This window comes from Acipenser ruthenus, chromosome 18 (assembly GCF_902713425.1).
Source record: "Acipenser ruthenus chromosome 18, fAciRut3.2 maternal haplotype, whole genome shotgun sequence".
Classification (NCBI taxonomy): domain Eukaryota; kingdom Metazoa; phylum Chordata; class Actinopteri; order Acipenseriformes; family Acipenseridae; genus Acipenser; species Acipenser ruthenus.
The window spans coordinates 18653243-18673467 of NC_081206.1; the positions used below are offsets into that span (position 1 = coordinate 18653243).

The 20225-nt window shown below is 38.4% G+C and overlaps 3 protein-coding genes across 12 annotated transcripts in view; 2 read left to right on the forward strand and 1 right to left on the reverse strand.

The window, feature by feature from the left end:
- Positions 1-4405: 4405 nt before the first annotated feature.
- Positions 4406-9198, forward strand: LOC117970505 (L-amino-acid oxidase-like). The gene is made up of 4 exons (XM_058990622.1): positions 4406-4698; positions 5273-5487; positions 6829-6965; positions 7753-9198. The coding sequence occupies exons 1-4, from the start codon at positions 4686-4688 to the stop codon at positions 8543-8545; spliced, it is 1158 nt and encodes a 385-aa protein (XP_058846605.1). The 5' UTR covers positions 4406-4685; the 3' UTR covers positions 8546-9198.
- An 852-nt stretch (positions 9199-10050) lies between these two features.
- On the reverse strand, positions 10051-17245 carry LOC117432012 (small kinetochore-associated protein-like). 7 transcript variants are annotated; one of them, XM_034053428.3, is made up of 9 exons: positions 17157-17245; positions 16181-16255; positions 14340-14481; positions 13949-13978; positions 13038-13137; positions 12647-12761; positions 12264-12325; positions 11884-11958; positions 10051-10637 (listed from the first exon to the last, which is right to left on the reverse strand). In XM_034053428.3, exons 2-9 carry the CDS (start codon positions 16242-16244, stop codon positions 10479-10481), a joined length of 747 nt encoding a protein of 248 aa, XP_033909319.2. In that variant the 5' UTR covers positions 16245-16255; positions 17157-17245; the 3' UTR covers positions 10051-10478. The 7 variants fall into 7 exon arrangements, with proteins under 7 accessions (XP_033909319.2, XP_058847381.1, XP_058847379.1 ...); XM_058991398.1 differs by having other exon boundaries at positions 16166-16255; XM_058991396.1 differs by lacking the exon at positions 17157-17245 and adding an exon at positions 16875-17134.
- A 9-nt stretch (positions 17246-17254) lies between these two features.
- LOC117416944 (kinetochore scaffold 1-like) overlaps positions 17255-20225 on the forward strand; it is a 28327-nt gene continuing 25356 nt past the window's right edge. The window contains exons 1-4 of one of the 4 annotated variants that reach the window (XM_058991393.1): positions 17255-17336; positions 18446-18493; positions 19800-19839; positions 20131-20190. In XM_058991393.1, coding sequence (XP_058847376.1) covers positions 18462-18493; positions 19800-19839; positions 20131-20190 — 132 coding nt within the window. In that variant the 5' untranslated portion in view covers positions 17255-17336; positions 18446-18461. Of the gene's footprint in view, positions 17463-18442; positions 18494-19799; positions 19840-20130; positions 20191-20225 lie in introns of all 4 variants that reach the window. The other 3 variants (XM_058991392.1, XM_058991390.1, XM_058991391.1) reach the window with 3 other exon arrangements.

The window sequence follows — 20225 nt, forward strand, 5'->3', positions numbered from 1 at the left end:
CATTGCTCAGGAAGTGTGCAATTCAACAAGTAGACCCTGCTCTGATCGACCAGGGGTTCTATTCCAAATACTTCCTGGTGCCCAAAAAGGACGGCGGGCTCCGCCCTATTTTAGATCTGCGAGTACTGAACAAATACCTGCGGGTGTTATCATTCAGGATGCTTACGCACAGGCACATCATCCAGTCAGTCCGACACGGCGACTGGTTCACCACCGTGGACCTGACAGATGCGTACTTTCACGTTCCCATCTGCCCGGGTCACAGGAAGTATCTGCGTTTCGCATTTCAGAGCAGGGTATACGAGTTTTGTGTCCTTCCATTCGGCCTGTCACTAGCTCCTCGAACCTTTTCGAAATGTATGGATGCCATTCTAGCTCCCTTGCGGGTTCAAGGCGTCCGACTGCTGAACTATCTGGACGACTGGCTCGTCTGCGCACAGTCAAAGGAGCAGTTGGCACAGCACACAGTGATGGTTACAGACCATCTTCAGCGGCTAGGTCTGAAGATCAATTCAGAAAAGAGCTGCCTCGTGCCGAGCCAACAGACCAAATTCTTGGGTCTGCATCTGGACTCAGTGTCCATGGAAGCGACCCTGTCGACACAAAGAGTTGCCTCGCTGGAGCGGTGTCTCTCCCTATTCAGGTTGAGAGAAACAGTCAGCATGGAGCTGTCTCAGCACATGCTGGGGTTGATGGCTGCCACCTCGCAAGCCCTTCCTTTGGGCTTACTACACCAGAGACCTCTGCAGGCCTGGTTCAATGCCTTCACATTGCATCCACGGAGAGACAAACACCGCAGGTTGAGGGTATCCCGAACCTGCTGGGAAGCACTGCGCTGGTGGAAAGTTCCATCGAACATCCGCCAGGGCGTACACTTGGGTCCCATCTTCCGAAGGGAGGTTATTACGACCGACGCTTCCAACCGGGGTTGGGGAGCAGTCTGGAACGGGTCGGGGACTCGCGGAGTGTGGTCAGGACCCTGGAGGTCGGCCCACATCAATGCTCTGGAACTCAGAGCGGTGGACCTCGCCCTTCGGCACTTCTTGCCAGTGCTTCTAGGCAAGCATGTGTTAGTGCGGTCAGACAACACCACAGTTGCGTCGTACATCAACCGCCAGGGCGGCTTGCGGTCCCCCGGTCCCCCTATGTGCATTTCCACCGATTCCGATGCTTCCCGCCTTCTTGGAGAAGGTCAGGGTAGAGCAAGCGATAGTGATTCTGATCGCTCCTCGGTGGCCTCGGAGAATATGGTTCCCAAGTCTGGTGCAGTTGCTGCACAGTCGCCTGAGGCAGCTCCCTCTGCGAGTGGACCTGTTGTCCCAAGCTCAAGGAGGGCTATGGCACCCGAACCCCAAGCTCATGCAGCTATGGGCTTGGCCCCTGAGCGGGAGCGCCTGTCAGCCCTAGGGCTTTCTACGGCGGTGATTTTGACCATTCAGAGTGCCAGAGCACCCTCTACTAGGTCGCAATACACGTACAAATGGCAGTTGTTTCAGAATTGGTGTCTGGCAGAGGGCCATGACCCAATATCCTGCCATATGGCAGTGATATTACAGTTTCTACAGAAACTGTTAGATGAAGGGAAATCTCCTTCTACACTTAAAGTGTATTTAGCCGCCATATCGGCTTGCCATGTACGCATTGACGGTTTATCACCAGGTTGCCATTTTCTGACATTGCAGTTCCTGAAGGGCGCAAGACGTTTGCGGCCTCCGAGAACGACCAGTTTACCGTCATGGAGCCTTGACGTGGTACTAGAAGCCCTTACCAAGGCACCGTTCGAGCCTCTCCACAGCGTGGATTTGAAGCTTGTGTCTATAAAAACTGCGTTTTTGCTGTCTGTGGTATCAGCCAAACGCGTGAGCGAGTTACATGCGCTTTCAGTGCATTCGTCATGTACTCGTTTCGCAGGAGACAGTTCTAAGGTCTCCATGCGCCCTTACCCGGCCTTTTTACCCAAGGTCATATCCCCGTTTCATATGAACCAATCAGTCGAGTTGATGGCGTTCCATCCTCCTTTTTCTTCCCCAGAGGAAGAACGGTTACACATGCTCTGCCCCGTGCGGGCATTGAGGTGTTATATTGACCGTACAGCGACTGTGAGGCAAACGGGACAATTGTTCATATGCCATGGTTCTAGGACTTTGGGTCAGCCGTTGTCTAAACAACGCCTTTCCCATTGGATAGTGGGTGCTATTAAATTAGCTTATGAATCTGCAGGCCTTCCGCCACCAGGGCAGTTGAAGGCGCATTCCACTAGGGGTATGGCGACATCCTGGGCCCTCTTTAGAGGGGTGCCGGTGTCTGACATTTGCGCAGCAGCCAGTTGGGCTACACCGCATACTTTCATGAGGTTTTACCGGTTGAACGTGCTGGATTCCTCTGCTCCACTATTTGGAGCATCTGTACTACACTCTATGACGCCTCAGGATGCGGACATATAGAGTGGTTGATAAGATGGTGTTGACTATTCCACCTTAGGACAGGTGTCATTGCGAGCATAGACGCTGAGGCGCAGCTCCGCATATGCGTAGATGTACTGCCTACGCAGTTGCGTTATGACGTAAGTCTGTCCTACTGCTGAGAATCCTCCCTCGCGACGGCTTGGGTACACTGTTCCCATACCTTGATGGTTATTTTCGACTTGAAAGGGAACGATAGGCTGAAAAAAGAAACAAGGACCAGGGGTCACAAATGGAGATTAGATAAAGGGGCATTCAGAACAGAAAATAGGAGGCGCTTTTTTACACAGAGAATTGTGAGGGTCTGGAACCAACTCCCCAGTAATGTTGTTGAAGCTGACACCCTGGGATCCTTCAAGAAGCTGCTTGATGAGATTCTGGGATCAATAAGCTACTAACAACGCGCAAGATGGGCCAAATGGCTTCTTCTCATTTGTAAACTTTCTTATGTTCTTAACAAAACACTATCAATACCAAAACAAACAACAATGGCCTGGAGATTTAATGTGTGATCCACAGAAGACGGAGAAATGTATGGGAGAGCAGAATAACACAAAAATACTGTTATGTTATGTCACCATGTATTATAATATAGCTGTATGATTCACAGTTGGGTATACATCAATTGTATGGTATCCTTTTCAGTTTCATTTCATTTCAACCATGGTTTAATGAGCTGATGTTTGCTATTTAAGTTCTGGACTTTCAAGTCCTTTAATAAACATACAGAATTTTATGAAGTGGTCTCTAAACCTCAAGGCAGCCAGTATGCTTCCTGTTTGCTGAAATAAGTTTACCAGGGCTACTTTCAGTTTGAGCAGTTTTCAACTGAGAAAGAATTGCTTAGTACAGCAGTGTCATTACTGGAATGTAATGCAAGGTTTTGTCTTAGCAGAAGAGGCACAAGAATAACCCCCATATTCCGAGATGACTCGGAATATGGGGGTTATTCTTGTGCCTCTTCTGCTAAGACAAAACCTTGCATTACATTCCAGTAATGACACAGAGTTTAAAGGACTGGTTATGGGGTAAAGTTGAAAAGTTTATTTTCGAGGGATGCTGCTCTACTTCTTTGCAGATGGAGGCCCTGAAGGCACAAGGAATTCACCAAGTGAGAAACTGTTGTTGCATGTTGCAGTGACAAGTTTGCTCAGGTATCAAGTATGAACTGAGGTACCAAAAAGTTGTCAACAAGTTCAAAGTAGGCAGTGTGTTTAAGTGAACCCAATGATGTAAGGAGATGAATTAGTGTAAAGATCTTAGAAGAACTAATACTGCTGTCAGCAGCGAACCCTGTTAATGTGTGTGACTCTGCTCAGCCTTTGATGAACGCCATGTATGGTCAAGTAGCTCATGACAGTGATGCTTATCAGATTCGTCGCCTAGGTAAGTTCTAGATCATATTTTTGGGATGTCATTTCTTCCTATGAAAAGCTTTACACAAAGAGGCACTTTTTTACACAGAGAATTGTGCGGGTCTGGAACCAACTCCCCAGTAATGTTGTTGAAGCTGACACCCTGGGATCCTTCAAGAAGCTGCTTGATGAGATTCTGGGATCAATAAGCTACTAACAATCAAACGAGCATGATGGGTCGAATGGCCTCCTCTCAATTGTAAACTTTCTTATGTTCTTATGTTATGAGTTCAAAGGTTCTAAGTCTTGTTTGTGTGAGCTAGCTTGACTTAAATGGACAGATACAGTAGATCCCTCAAAAAAGTCACAGTAAAAAGCATGACAATGTGTAATAAAGACTGCTAAGCACAGTATAGAATAGATAAGCATTGTAAAGCCTAGACAGGTACTGAATGGTAAAACATGCTAAAATGTGACACTGCTCGTTACTGTGAGACATGCAGCCTGCTAGTGAAAAACAAACCTTACACTTCACTATTACACTGTGCAAAGATTACTCAGAATTTAATATCAATCGATCTTTAAAGTTTTTGTATAGATGTCTCTTTTTGTATAAAATGATTGGGGGTGTTGCAAGTGTTAGTGTTATGGTATTGATGTCAGCTGCTTATTTTTTTATTTGCTTATAATAATACAAATGTGTCAGCAAAGTGAAACTAAAACATTGCTTCCTGTTAAGCAGGAGGCATTCTAATAACCGGAAAAATACATTTCTGAGAAGTTGAACCATTGAGCAATATGTACTAGTTGCAGTCCCACTTCAGTATATAAGGGATTCTGTACAATCACCTTCTCGTTACACTGAAACATGGAGCGATGCGGTATGTAACCCTAGTGTATGTTTCTATTTGCTGTGGCAATTGTGAAAACTGTTTTTCAATATTATTGGAACTGTTTTGTACAATAAAAATAAATAAATATTGGTGCTTTAATGCAGAAACTAGGAATTAAGAAAATCATTTTGTAAGCTTTTTCTCCAATTTATGCATCAGTTTAAAAAAAATTCCGTAGTGATAATTGCCAAGACTGGTGGAATATTAATTTAAAAAAAAAAAACATAATAACAAGTGGAGATGTGTAACACTGTATTTACACAGTTGTAGCAACACATGGGGACGTGTAACGCAATATGTTTTGGAGCCCCGCTACTTACTCTTTAAGTTTTTTTATTGGTGTAAATACTTAGCTACTGTATAATCTCTTAAAGAGTCACAACACTCAGAAATAAGAGTAGGGGCACCCACCATCTTAGACAGGTGCCCTTAGGTGTTCTTGTATGAGATTACATAAAGAAAGTCACACTGTCGTATACTACATAAATATAGCAATACACTCATACTTGTTTACAAAGAATCAAGTCGCAATTGTCTTTACTGTTTACTGTTTTTTCCCAAGGTGTCTTGCTGGTAGGTCTTCTGGTGATATTACCAAGGACACAAACAGAGGAGAATCCCTTTGAAAAATGCTTCCATGATCCCGATTATGAGTTTCTACTACAGATTGCGGAAAATGGCCTCAACAAGACTCAGTGTCCTAAGCATATTGCAATTGTCGGAGCTGGAATGTCTGGATTAATTGCTGCTAAACTGCTGGAGGAAGCTGGCCACAGGGTATGGTATTCAGATACTCTCCATAGTTGCTCTGGTAGAGTCTAAACATGTATGGCTGGTTTCACAGATCCAGATTAGCACTAATCTTGGTTTACCTTATCTAAATTAACATTGGGTAGTCCAGGATTAGTACTAATCAGGGTCTGCGAAACCAGCCATTAGAGCTGCATTCATAAAGAATGTTTATCTCAGAGACTTTTTTATTTTTTTCAGCTGAACTTAAAACCTGCAGCTATTTTTAGTGCCATATTCATATATTTTTAAAATGTATCTTGTCAGTGCTTTCAGTCACATTTGTGTAGAGCTTGTTTAAGTATAAAAACAGTAGTCAAACACAGAAGTGACTACTGAAATTAAGAAAAAAAATCAATATACAAGACATTGAGCTATAATAAAATATATTCTAATACAGGTACTTTTATTCAGTCTCCCAAACACACATTTTTCTACAAGCTTTATGCAGTAGAATTTAATCTTAGTATTTAACTAGGACAGACTGGGGTAGATCTGTAGCTAACAGCCAGGAGTGCCCAATGTACTACTGTGCAGAGGCCCTCCGCAAATGGCACCTCATGTTATCAGCTGATAACGTGCCACTAGGGTCCAATCGGTATCCAATCATTGATGTTCTTCTGAGAGAAGATCTGAAAGGAGGTTATGGAGGATGTGTACTAGGAATCTTACCCTTGTGGCAAAGCGTTAGCACCCTTCCTCAAAGCCTATTCACTTTAAAGTTTTACTTTCCTTCACCACCCGAATCTTTCTGCCTCTCGAACACATTCATCACCGCGCAGCCAAACTGCAGGTCTTTTATATTATGGCCGAGGGGTTAACTAGCTAGTAATTATCTTATTACCCCTCGGCCATAGTCTGCACGAGTTTAATAACGCATTGTCACAAGGTATTTATACAATAAATAATACAAAACAATACCATGGCGGACGGCATCTCGCTCGTCCGACCAAAAAATTATAAAATACAAATAACACAGCTTTTTGCTGTCGTATATAATATAAATCATAATGCACCAACTCTTAGAACTGCTGTTTAGTATTCAATAATCGAGAAGATGTTTTCCGAGCTCGGCAAATGACACCAATGTCAGCTTGCAGATCTATTAACAGTCAGCCGGTTGTTTTTTTGAGTTGTTTCGAATGAACAGTAAGGTATAAAAATCTGTACCTGTGCAGGTTTTGTACCTCCATCAATATGAAGCCATGTGCAAAATGTTCAGATTAATCCAACAAGGTGTTCAGGAATTACCATCTTCTCAAGCTTTGTACAATCTCCAACCAAAACTGAATGAATTCTAATTTCCTTGATACTTTTCTGTCTCAACAGGAATATTTACAGAAGGAAGGCAACTTAAGTAGAGCAGCAGTCCGAATGGTTGGTGATATTCTCAATGAGCAGTCCTTGTTTTACACAGCTTTAACTGAAAGTCTACGAGATGAAGCTGACCTCAATGACAAAGTCACGTAAGATATTTTCAAATCTGCATTCGTTTTTTTATAACTAAACATACTAGGGAGTGGGGTGGTTGCAAGTGATACATATGATTTCATACAATACTCTCAATATGTGTTTGTTTCTTCTTTGTATATTTACTTATACTGAAGTATAAGAAAACCTTTAGTACCACAATGTAATTTACTGAGTGCTGTTATTGAGACAAGCTATAGAGTATATAAGTGTGTAAACGGGTTTGGAAAAACAACACAGAAAACTGATCATGGAAACCCAAATGCCAGTCGATGGTGAGGTCTATCTGTTTATATTTTTATGTGGAACATTCCATGTGACAAAGCCTACTGTCTGACTATTCCGAGAACAGCAACTATAATCATGAAAATGGTCAGTTATTACATTTTTTGACCAGTACTGGGAAAGCCAGACAAGGAATGAACAAAATGTAGCCTTAATAGGAGGGATGGCTTTACTACACATTTGTCAAATATTTTTAACTAAGCTGCGAATTTGTTTTAGTTTCCTTCTATTCTAACTGTTTTAATTTATTGTTTTATATATCAAAGTTTTCCGAGGGTTTGGTAGTCTACAGCATGCTGATGTTAGGTAATTATGGTGTGATATATTTGGGAATAACGAGGGTGGCCTTAATACTGAATGCAGGACTTTACCTAATATTTAAGGGAGCTTTATATTGTCAATAGGATCAAATTAGGTCTAATTAAACTTTAAATAAAAGTTTAAACAATCAACATGCTCTATACAATACATGTAAAGATGTTTTATTTTTTATTCCAGATTTCATGGAATAAGTGGTGGTCTTGAACTACTGCCCAGAGCTATATATCAACATCTTAGTTGTGCAATTCTTCTGAAATCAAAAGCTGTGGAAATAAATCAAAACCTGCAGGATGTCAGAATTGTTTACAAAGACAAGGATGACAACTCAGTCAGTAACCTCAAGGCAGATTACCTTCTGTTCACTGGGACAGCAAAGGCTGCTTTGCATGTAAAATTTAACCCACCACTTCCAGATTTTAAAACAGAGGCCCTTCGTAACACCCACTATGATAGTGCAACTAAAATATTCCTGGCATTTCGAGAGAAGTTCTGGGTGGAGGAAGGGATACGTGGTGGGAAATCAATCACAGATCACCCATCAAGGTACATTTACTACATCAGTAACAGTTTCCCAAGTGGAGTTGGTTTAGTGCTTGCTTCGTATACCTGGTCAGATGATTCCTCATTCTTTCTAGGAATGAGTGATGATGAATGCATGCAATTGGCACTCAATGACCTTGCTTCAATACATGGTGAAAAGATTCGAAGCCTCTATGAAGGTGGTGTGGTGAAAAAATGGAGCTTAGATGAGTACAGCCTTGGTGCCTTTGCTTTGTTCACCCCGTATCAGCTGACAGAATATTCTTCCGATGTGTTTAAGCCTGCAGGAAGAGTACATTTTGCTGGAGAACACACTGCCCTCCCTCATGCTTGGATCGAAACGTCGATAAAGTCTGCAGTTAGGGCAGCCAGAAATATTAATAATGAAGCATGTACTGAAGTCCTTCCTAATGAAAAGACAGAACTTTAAAAAAAAAAGGCCAAAAGTGTTGTTGTCTATATACAAATCATCTTTAGGCAGAAATGTGAAAATACCACCTTTTTGTCTGAAACAAATATTTGTAAAACTTGATCATTTGTTTCTGTATGTTTCTGTTTGTTTTTTTTTGGAAACTAACAGGCATACAATTTTAAAAAAAGAGACCTGTTTTTTGTTACTGGCTACTTTTTAGGGAAATACAAAGATTTTATGGAATGGAGCCAACACAATCATGCCTGTGATTTGACTTATATTGGTAAAACATCCTGTCCAACACCGCAGTGCTATTGACAATCCTGTTACCAACCATTTGTTGCAGAATAAACACAATTTATTTATGTTTAGATTCTTGGGTATTGAAAGGGGTTTTGTGCCCAGAAGAGGTGGCACTGTCAATTATCTTTTGTTAAAATGTTAATGTTTTTGGATATACACTTTGGGCACCTTGAATCCAGATGGTCTTAATGAAGAGTTGGATCTCTGTAAAACTATCTTATATTATATATTGATGTTTATGATCTTTGCATGTACAGATATTGGATTATGAATCTGTATACTACTTTGGAAATATGTTGTTTACAATTATGTTTGACTTTTCAGATATGAAGATGTCAGATTGATTTTGAATAAATGTTCAGCTTCAATTAGGGATTTGTGCTTTCTGTACTGTTTTAATTCTTTAACGAATAGGATAAAGTAAAGGCAGAATACTGCATACATGAAATGAACAGGTATGTGTAATTCTACTTTTATTCACAATCTCCTCTCATTAACTTACTCCAACAGTTCATTTAGATTGTCCTTTCGCTATAGAACGCCTTGATATTACAGACAAACGGCTTGGACCCCAACAGGTTCGTTATAGCGACGGTGTACTGTATTACATTTTATTTATAAATCAGCTTTACGAAGTAGCTATGTTCTGTACATCAGCTAGATGAAAGACATTGCTGTCGAAACGCTTCAGGATTCTTATAGTGAATTCTCAATAACAAGGTTTTCCTCAGCTGAAAATATTGAGTGTGCAGTCGTTTCATTTTAAAAGAATGGGGCCAAGGAAATGTTGCTGTTACTATACTATTTAAGTTCCTAAAGTTGCTGTGATAATTTATAAAATTTGCTAAGACAATAGTTTAAATAAAAAACTTCAAAGATTTAACCAACCTCGCCACTACATTCTATATATATACACAATTTGTTTGTTTTTTTAAATTTAATTTTACAGTACCAGGATCCTGGATTGCATCAACCACTTAATTCCAGGATAACCATAGAGAAGTGGTTGATGCAGCCCAGAATGATTACCCAGTGCTGTAAGGTTCATCCAGGTGGAGCAGAAAAAAAACGTAACAACTGTATTCTTGAGTTTAATAAACTTCGAACCTATATGAAACAAGCATATTTCAAGCACCTCTTCCTGTGTTTATACGTGTTGTCCGCATTGCAGCAAATCCCTCCCCCCACCAACAACAGCAACAACATATTCCTGATACAAGTAGTTTTGATATATATTTTATTTTCACAAATCATAGGTACATAAACTTGGACCGAAGAGATTATTTCCTTCTAAACATTGCAGGCATATTGTGGGAACAGAAAACCAGAGCATTGATCAGGATACGTTGCGATCCTTTGAAGATTTTCTTTTAACACTGCGGTACAGTGCACTTAAATACAAATGGGAAGAAAGTAGTGTATACAGTGTAGCTAATAATTTAAAAAGCTGATAAACCTGCAAGCCTATCAACAGCCTGACATTGTTTCTCCAGCCTTGTGAAGGGGATACAAATATATTTTTAAATGATTAAGCATTTCAAGCTGACCACGCTTTTACAGAGAGGGGTATCCAGCATGTAAGGGTTCTGTGGAAATCATGAATGACTTAAGACATACAGTACAGTATACACTTTAATTAGAAAACAGTTTACAAATATTGTACATTTACAGCATTTTTAGTTTCCAGCAGCGTTTGTGCTTCCTCCAGTTCTTTCTGCATGTTTTCCAAATCGGCTTGAAAATCACCTTGCTCCTGAAGGCAACTCCCTCTTTCTTCCTTTAATATTCTTCCCTTGTTATTCAGTTCCTGCATGCAACAATAAAAATAGCTTATATATTATCATGGCAAAAACGTTAACAAAAACAGCAAACCCTATGTGTCATTTGCAGTGTACCAGTGACTTAGTCTACATCAAAATACAAACTAGAACATCCTGCAAATCTATCAAACTTAATCCTGACTGCAGCGTACCAAATACATGATCCCAGTAATTGGTTTAACTGATCGGAACAAGTTAGGTCGATAATGGCGACTAACCTACAGCTATGGCCAAAGGTTTAGCATCACCCTATAGAATTAACACATTTTGTTTCATAAAGTCGAATGAAACCTACTAAATAATGTTACATTAGTATATTAAATTACATACCGTTTTGTAGTTTTCCACCTACTTAACAAAAAACTGATCTGACTGACTGCCCGAGCGTGACGGGCATAGGAAACGTACGGAATAGTTCAGATGTATGAGTCATTTCAGAGGAAAAATGCAGCAGTCTCTGCAAACAAATGTAAGCAGTAAATGCTTAGAACAAGCACGCGTACTAAGTTAATCCACTTGAACAGGATCATCACGAATCTGATTTGGTGATTTGGTACGCTGCAATCAGGATCTTGTTTAGTCTGATTTTGCAGATGATCCACCTGTGATTTAACTTCCGGTACGCTGCAATCGGGATTTGAAGGTGTACTAACTTTAGTCCAATCAAGTGGACTAAACCTGCTTAATCCACTAGTTAGACACAGCAAGTGGACTAAATTTGGTATGCTGCAATTGACCCTTTGTGCTCTTAGCACAAAATGGTAAAAACAAACAAACAATAAATTATCTGATTGTCTACATTGGCGGCATTAATTGTATTATTGGGTTATTAATTTGAACCTTAATGAACACTCCACAGCTGTGACCTCCATTAGGTAAGTTAATATAAAATGAATGCACTCCTTATTTACTTACGTTTCTTTTTTTCTTTTAACCAAATATGGGGCATTATATGATGAAAATTATAGCGCAAATTATTAAGAGCATTTGGGGTGTATGTGCACCTGTCTGTCTCTCCATCTTTGTTACACTAAGTTTTTACAGAGAGAGGAAGGCACTAATTCAATTGGTCTGGACATATTTTAGTACACGGTATTGGAGGTACAGTATATTAATCAGTATAATAAAAAAAGTGTCCTGTTTGATGCCAATTCATAATTTTTAGCAGAGGCAGGGCAAGAATGCCACCAATATGCTTGCTATACATGTCATCTACTCTGTGTGTCCATTTACCTGCAGTTGTGCTCTCTGGATAGCAGCATTCCTGCTGAACTGCTCGAGTTCATTCTTTAGATCCTGGACTAGACTCTGGAGAAAATAAAAAAAGACAAACTATTAATCTTACCCTGGTGCCATCCGTTTCTAAGATCAGTATCCTAAATAACAGTAAAGCCTGTCAGGTCCGAAAAATGATGACGAATTATACAGAATGGTGGTTTATAGAGGGGCTGGATCAGACATGTTTTACTGTAACTGCTTTTAAAATGAGTACCCTTTACTGTGAAGCTTTACTTTAAAAAGCAATGGTAAGTACAGTATTTAATCTAGAAATACCAACAAGGTCTGGTTTCTGGTGACGTATTCCACAGAAGGGGAGTTATTGTTTTGCTTACCATGGTTTCTTTTCTTTGCTCTTCATTCTGTTGTGCTGATTCAAGGATTCTACCACCGGAAACTAATGATTAAAATAAAAATAAATAAATACATACAATCAAAAAACAGTAATTCAACAGAAGCTGCATACGTTTTATAGTATTTTCTTTGTAATATTATAAAACAAACAATTTAAAATACATGTCATTCATGAATCCATAAAATACCCATGGATCTAAACAGTGTTGGATCCAAATACCACTGTTCATTAATTAATTAATTAATTAATTAATTAATTAATTAATTAATTAATTAAAAAACATTTTATTACACAGGCAAATCCACAGCTCAGACAAAACCCAAACCTTTATTGTAACACAAAGGTGCAGCAGTAAAAGGTTACCTGGATCAATATTGCTGGTTTCTAGATACAGCATGCAGGTCTCTAACTGCTTTTGTAGTTCATTACTGTTGCCCTCCAGCTTTGTGTTTTTCTCCAACAGCTCTCCAATATTCTCCTTAGAAACAGAAAGGTATCTCAATTCACTAAAGCAGGGTCTGCTTTATGATACATATTCACTCCAGGAGTTTTAGTTCAAATTCAAGTCAATGGTATAGCTGCAGTCGGATCATGTGACCTACAGCAACCACAATGCTGCATTTTTTCTACAGTGTATCCTCAATTAACATAAAAAAGATGAAGTGAAGAAACAAAAGAGCCAGTAATGTTTATAAAAAATAAAACACAAAGAGCCTATTAAGTTGTTATAGGTGACAGGAAGGTTGTAAATTACCTTTGCTTCCGACAAGTTTTCAATGAGCTGATGATTGGCGGCCTCAAGCAATTGATTCTTGTCTCTGAGCTCTGCCTCCAACTTGAGTCGTGCTGCCGGTCTGGAAAGACAAAAAACATGTGTAAGCACATTGCTTTATACAGGCCAGGAAGTGCTTAGCATTATTAGTAATGCTATTGGATCAATATCTTTAGAATCTTATAACTAATGAATGTGTTCTGCATTAACTGTTTCTGTGTCTTTGACAAGCGTTCTTGTCACTTTTGTCTCCCTTGATGTTCCAATGACAATAAATACATTTTTAATAAAAGGCTGTAACACTGGTCTTTGTGGTCGTGTGAGGTTTATTCTCAGGATTCTGCACCAGAAGACATTGATGGCAGCAAGTATAACCTTAAAATGTATGAAACATGTTTAAAAAACATCTGTCTTGCAATATAATATGGTATATACCCATAAGTATTTGTTAGCATTTTTATTTGATAGCACCATTTATGAAACTGAAGCTACAACACAGTTTAAAGTTATGAAAAAACTCTCCGGCAACTGTTACTGTTTCTGAATACTGTCCCAAATACATTATCACTGCAACAAATGCTGGATAATGTAATGTAATTTGCTTTGTTATTACACAGATTGTTTATTTTATTACATAATGCATCGCTTACTAAATAGGGAATTTGGGCAAAATATTGTTACTGAATGTTGGCTTTAATTTTATTGCGTCAATTGGTTTGGTTTGTACTTCTTTGTGAATTAAACACAATCAATAAATATCCATGTTTATAGAGTACAGTTTTGTTTTTGACAATTAGTTTACCCATGGAAAGAAACATGGAAGGGTATTAGGATACAATTCCATTGCCAGCATTGACTTCGAGCCCAGGTAGAAGATGAAAATGTTAACTCACCCCCTGGCAGCATACGTAGAAGGCTTTTTCCTGTAACAGAACATTAACGACTCAGTACTCTTGTTTTCTAGTCTGCTTCAGATCTTCTAATAATTGCAGTATCAATTTAAAAAGAACAGTAATTGTGAAATCCAGTTTATCATTTCTTAGCAGTCAGCGATTGTTCCCGTTTCGATCAGTACAAATCATTTATACATAAGTATGTATATACATTATATATTTAAAATAAGCATATTTTGCTTTATAATCCAGCCAGATGAGAAATGTTTTTAAATATTAAATTTGCATGAGTGACTGTTTTTTGCATTGAAAGTTTAATTAAGAGAGATGGTGTATATAAATAGGGGTTGTTCTTAAATAGCAAACACTATCCACCAACATCTCTATTTACCTTTGGTTGGCAGCTGTATTCTGTGCTTTGAATACTGCACCGTTTTGACTTTTAGAAGCAAAGTTGAAAAGAACAGGTAATTCTTTATTGAGCTCAAGCTTGGGAACAAAGGTCTTCTTTCCATTGTCCATAGGTTTGGAAGCTGAAAAACATGCGAGATTATTATAAATCCCTTTTCTGAAAATATGAGCTCTGAAGGTTTTTCTAGACAACATTTTCCTTAAAAGGTCATTTAAAACCCCCTACTGCTGAAGGTCTACTCAGCCTGCGAGTCAAGCTTGCTTCTACAGGAAAACTTTTGTCCCCGCAGCTAAAAATGCCTTCTGGGGAATGTAAACAGATATTTATGTTTATGTTATACTTTTGGCCTTAATGCTTTTTACCCCCTTACTCTCAAATTTAAAAGCCAGTAGAAATTCTTACAATTGTAGCACACACACTAAAGCAGAAATGTGTGGATTGTTTCCACATCCTTGCTTCAGCCTGTTGCGTGTCAAGTGGTTTAATTAGCCTTCTATTCCAACACATTAATTATGTTTATGAAATATATATAATTAGTAGTTTGGTACACTCATCAGCGCCTCAAAGTTTTTTTTTATACACATTTGTAAAAATTAACTAAATTAATGGATAAAAAAATGCAATTTTCCCTTTTAAAATAAACTATAAAAGTAATATTTTTCTCTACCCTTTGAAACATTTATGTATTAAAAGTGCTTACAGAAACCTAGAATATAACAGCCAGACACTGATCCTCTGTTGGCCCTGCCTTGTTTTCAAAGCCTGTCTGATTGGCCAAGCGCTGGAAGCAAATGATATCAGGACTAGGGGTGTGTAAAGAGGCAGGCATGGACACAAAGGGCGCCAGGGCTGAGCAAGTCACCTTGTGAAAACAAGGCAGAAGTCATGAAATCTCATGGAAATATGAATACGATGGTAACAATCCCCAAGAATAATCAAGATTTTTTCGAAATAAAATTCTTAAAACCTCTTCTGAACCTCTGTGCCTTTCTACAACAAAAAATATGTGGTTGCATGTCTGTTTATCAACTATTAAAAAAAAATACTGTTATCATAAAATGAATACTGATTTTGTTGTCCAAAAATCAGAAACAGAAAACTGCACTGAATTCCAACATGAGGTCATAGCATAGCAAGTATGGAAAGGTTGTGGGTGCAAAGGTGGTGACAAATGCACGTAGCCCTGGTGCACGTTGCTACGGCTTTGTTACAATGTCCTCAACCGATGAAGCAACAAAGTGCATTAGCCATCTACACAGAACAGAGTTGCATGGAAAAATGGTATCTGTGGAGCGGGTAAGTGATTTATGTATTTAACCCAACAAATAAGAGAATGTTGCACTCTGCAATATCAAACTTGCTTAAATGCGATTTACTTGTTCTTATCTGCTCCCTATTTTACTGCATTTAATCCTGTACTTTAGAGTAGTGTAATCTGTCACAAGTGTTATTTAATCTGTAGTATTTTGTATTTAATTCTATCCTGATGTAACTGACATCAGGATATTGAATCGTATTTTGTCATACTTGTACTTGCTAGAACCGAAGTCATTGTATTTTATCTTGCTCTTAATTGTATTAATACTTGTACTCTGATTCTTGAAATGTATTTTTGTTGACGACTAAGTCGCCCTGGATAAGGGCGTCTGCTAAGAAATAAATAATATTAATAATAATATTAATAATAATAATAATAATAATAATAATAATAATAGCATAAGCTTTCAAGTAGTATGTATTAATGTACTGTTGACACAAAAGTTTCATACATCTGCAATGTGGTTATTATTTAATAAACAGTTTACCAGGGAGTCTGTTACCCAAATTATCTTTTGAGCCTTGATACATTGGAAGTTTTGAGGACTGCATGTCTCCTTGTTCCATGAATTTGATACCTGAAAAGACACAGAATAGTATTTATTTCTACAGCTGGTTTTGTATTAAACAACCTACATTTGAAGTTTGTGATATGTCTTTTACCACAATTTGTACCCACTAAATGTTTATATCCGATTAATTTGAAGGCCTTTTTTTCTCTTAATTTGGAAATAATTAATATTAAGTGATGACCATTTTCACCGTTCCCACTTTTACAAACTGAAGTATAAGCAAAATACAAGAACCGTTAAAATATTCAACAGAAGAGAGACCAGTGATAGCCTAGCACAAGAGACAGGCAAATAGATTTTAAAACATTGGGAACGTACGTACGCCTTACAAAAAGATCTCAAACCAGAGAAAGGGATATAGAGGTTCCCAACTTCAGATAAGTCGTTTCGACAAAACATTTGATTGCAGACACACTTTAGACTTTTACATATATCTGGCGAAACCAATTATGATGAAACTTACAATACATCACTTACATTTGTAGATGTATCAACCTCTTGTTAATTCTGATTATACTTCCTAGTCATTTTTTCTCACTTCATTTCCGGTGTCATTTTTTTTAGAACAAGTTATTGAAGAACTGGTTTTACCATTTAATAGCAATATTGCATGTACTTCGCTCACAATTGTGTGATAACAAGGCTGGAACTCCGTACGTTAACAGCATGTACAACGAAGTTATTTTGCGCAACACAGTTTACCGGTGAAACGCTGGTTTTGGTACCCCATGGAATTCAGTATCCACTGTAATTTCACGCCTGCATCGAGACTATTACACCAGTAAAACCATCTGTGTAACTACAGAAAACTACGATGGGTGCGCTATTCATCAAGCTGCAGTGACATATTAGTTAAAAAATAACTTAAGTCTTAAACATGACATAACATAACATACTAGACTCAAACCTTTTTGTTTATTCTGCTGCAGGACAATCTCCAATACCCGCTCTAAAGTTTGAAAAATTGCACCACCCACAAATATACGTCATGAATATTGAAATCCGTTTGAAAATGTAAATGTCACTTCCTTTAACCGTGTGCAGGGAGCGGAATTGGTGGTGACAGCAGTGACTACGCATGCGTTTGGTAAGGCGGTTAAATTTAAAAAATGTATCTGGAGGACAATGCCAAGAGAAAGGATTACTAAGAGTGTGTATTATTTGGAAAAAGACACATAAATCATACAGATACATTTCCTTACTGTTGTAACAGGTAAGTGAGAGCTTTTAAATTGATAGCGCTCAAACTTACTTGCCTGATTTTTTTGTTTACTAGCTCGACTAGCGGAAGTGTTTTTGTTACATTTTTTCATACAGCACCGAAATAGAAATATGCAATTTGGAAATACATGTTATAAATGTTTATACACATTTTTGTGCAAAGACGTTTCTGATATACATTGCTTGCAGTCGATGTCATCCTTGTATATAATTTACATTAGAGTAAACAGTACTTAGAGTCTGTAGGATATTCCCTTTTGTTTACCGTATTCATAATTGAAAATTGCATTTCATGTAATTTCACGGACTGCACTGCATTAGTGATACAATTGGTCTATACTAGTAGGAATAATATTTACTATTAATCGCCTTATCCAATTAGATTCCAGCATGATTTAACTTCAGGATGCTGTGGTATTTTTATAGCTATGGCATGAGTTACAATTCATGCTAGACGGGGTGAAAACGTTAGTAAAACCCCAGGGCCATAACACACTTTTAAGCTGCCTTTTGTGAATGTGTTTTATTATTATTATTATTCAATTCAATTATATTGATTTCGTAAAGCTGCATCTCCTGCTGCAAAAATCGTAACTTGGGTGCATGCAGCATGAATGATGAAGGTGTTCGTATTTTTTGTGTGTGACAGCCTTGGTGGTTCATTACAATATTATGTTTTTTTTAAAAAGTAATTTTTATTTATTTATTTTCTCCAAAGGTTGGCGATATTTCTTAGGTCTGTTTTTTACAGTGAGGTCGTGGCTGTTGCTGTATAGTGTAGTATTTAATTCATATCATGTAACGTCCAATCTTTTAGAAATACTAATGAAGTCTGAGAATCTAACAAACATTCTGACACTACAGTACATCTGTAATCAGAAGTGCAAAGCAGACCATGCTGGTGATATTCTGGTTTTGCATATTTGTACAATCATTTCTTTAATAATTCATTTTTGTAAAATATTTTTTCAGCAGGTATCTTCATGCACAAATGGAGGACCCTGGATCTGTACAAAATGAAAAGTATTTTTTTTAAATTCCAATTTAATATATTGACTTTGAAAATGCTTCTTGATATTACTTCCTAATATTGCTACAAATTTGCCTGATATTATTATTATTTATTTATTATTATTTATTTATTAGCAGACGCCCTTATCCAGGGCGACTTACAATCGTAAGCAAATACATTTCAAGTGTTACAATACAAGTAATACAATAAGAGCAAGAAATACAATAACTTTTGTTCAAGCAAGTACAAGTGTGACAAACCACAATTCAATAATACAGCAGATAATAGTGATAGTTACATCAGGATATGATTAAATAGTGATAGTTACATCAGGATATGATTAAATACAAAGTACTACAGGTTAAACACTTGGCAGATTACAGTATTCTGAAGTACAGGATTAAATGCAGTAAAATAGGGGGCAGATAAGAGCAAAATAAAGCACATTTACATGAAGGGTGATAGTGTCCCAGGATACAAACAGAGGAGTTCTACAGGTGCTGTTTGAAGAGGTGAGTCTTAAGGAGGCGCCGGAATGTGGTCAGGGACTGGGCAGTCCTGACATCTGTAGGAAGGTCATTCCACCACTGGGGAGCAAGGGTGGAGAAGGAGCGGGCTCTGGAGGCAGGGGAGCGTAGCGGAGGTAGAGCTAGTCTTCTAGTGCAGGCGGAGCGGAGAGGTCGAGTGGGGGTGTAGGGAGAGATGAGGGTCTGGAGGTACCTGGGTGCAGTCTGGTCAAAGCATCTGTAGGCTAGTACAAGAGTCTTGAACTGGATGCGAGCGGTGATCGGGAGCCAGTGGAGCGAGCGGAGTAGTGGAGTAGCGTGGGCGAAGCGAGGCAGAGAGAACACCAGGCGGGCAGCAGAGTTCTGGATGAGCTGGAGCAGACGGGTGGTGGACACAGGGAGGCCAGCCAGGAGGGAGTTGCAGTAGTCTAGGCGGGAGAGTACCAGGGCCTGGACCAGGAGCTGGGTAGCATAGTTGGTGATAGGCCCAAGGTTAACTTGAACTGATTATCTAATGATGAAACTTGGTTACTACAAAATCAATATTTCCAGAGCTCTGATATCTGTACATAATCAATATACGATTTCAAAGAAAACATCTTCAAAATTGACCACATCCCACAATCCAAGCTGCCAAATACTTGCATAATGAAACAAATCCAGGATACTAATAACACAGGACCATAATCCAGATAGGCTGTTTGTTTTCAATATTGTAATTGCTTATCTTTGGATCGTATGTATTAATACCAAGTTTATTTTAAGTGAATAATTGTATAATTTAATCTCGTCATTCAATTGTGTTATGCAGTGGTCAGACTGAACTGAAACCAAAGAGGAGGATCTCATCAGTAAGTGTATTTATTTGTCAAATAACTTAATTCAAATATAGATTTTACAGTGTTAAAAGATTTTTCTCAAACATACTGTAAATTGTTCTTGGTGAGGAGATTAGTGAAATTGATTTAGTGCCATGCCCCAGGCTGATTTATGCCCCAGGACATGTACATTTAAAAAATATAGTTTCCGACTTGAGTAAGAGCAAAAAAAAAAATAATGTACAATGTCTAGTTCCAATATTTATGCTGTGTTCAAAATGTCTGCAATTTACATGTAAACATATAATTTTCCCTATGTTTTAGATATTGAAGGCACCTCGGAGTCCCCTTACGTCTATTGGGCCTATCAATGACAAAGTTAAGGTAATATTTCAGTAATGAAAGTTAACATCTCCAAT

What these genes read in the sequence shown, in the direction of transcription:
- LOC117970505 (XM_058990622.1), top strand. An exon ending in TGGAGGAAGCTGGCCACAGG is followed by an intron (nt 5,488 to 6,828) that starts GTATGGTATTCA and finishes CTGTCTCAACAG; the next exon opens with GAATATTTACAGAAGGAAGG. An exon ending in GACCTCAATGACAAAGTCAC is followed by an intron (nt 6,966 to 7,752) that starts GTAAGATATTTT and finishes TTTTTATTCCAG; the next exon opens with ATTTCATGGAATAAGTGGTG.
- LOC117432012 (XM_058991395.1), bottom strand. Translation starts at nt 16,917, where the DNA reads ATGCTGTTAACGTACGGAGTTCCAGCCTTGTTATCACACAATT. An exon ending in AAAACTTGTCGGAAGCAAAG is followed by an intron (nt 12,762 to 13,037) that starts GTAATTTACAAC and finishes TCTGTTTCTAAG; the next exon opens with GAGAATATTGGAGAGCTGTT. An exon ending in AACCAGCAATATTGATCCAG is followed by an intron (nt 12,326 to 12,646) that starts GTAACCTTTTAC and finishes TTTAATCATTAG; the next exon opens with TTTCCGGTGGTAGAATCCTT.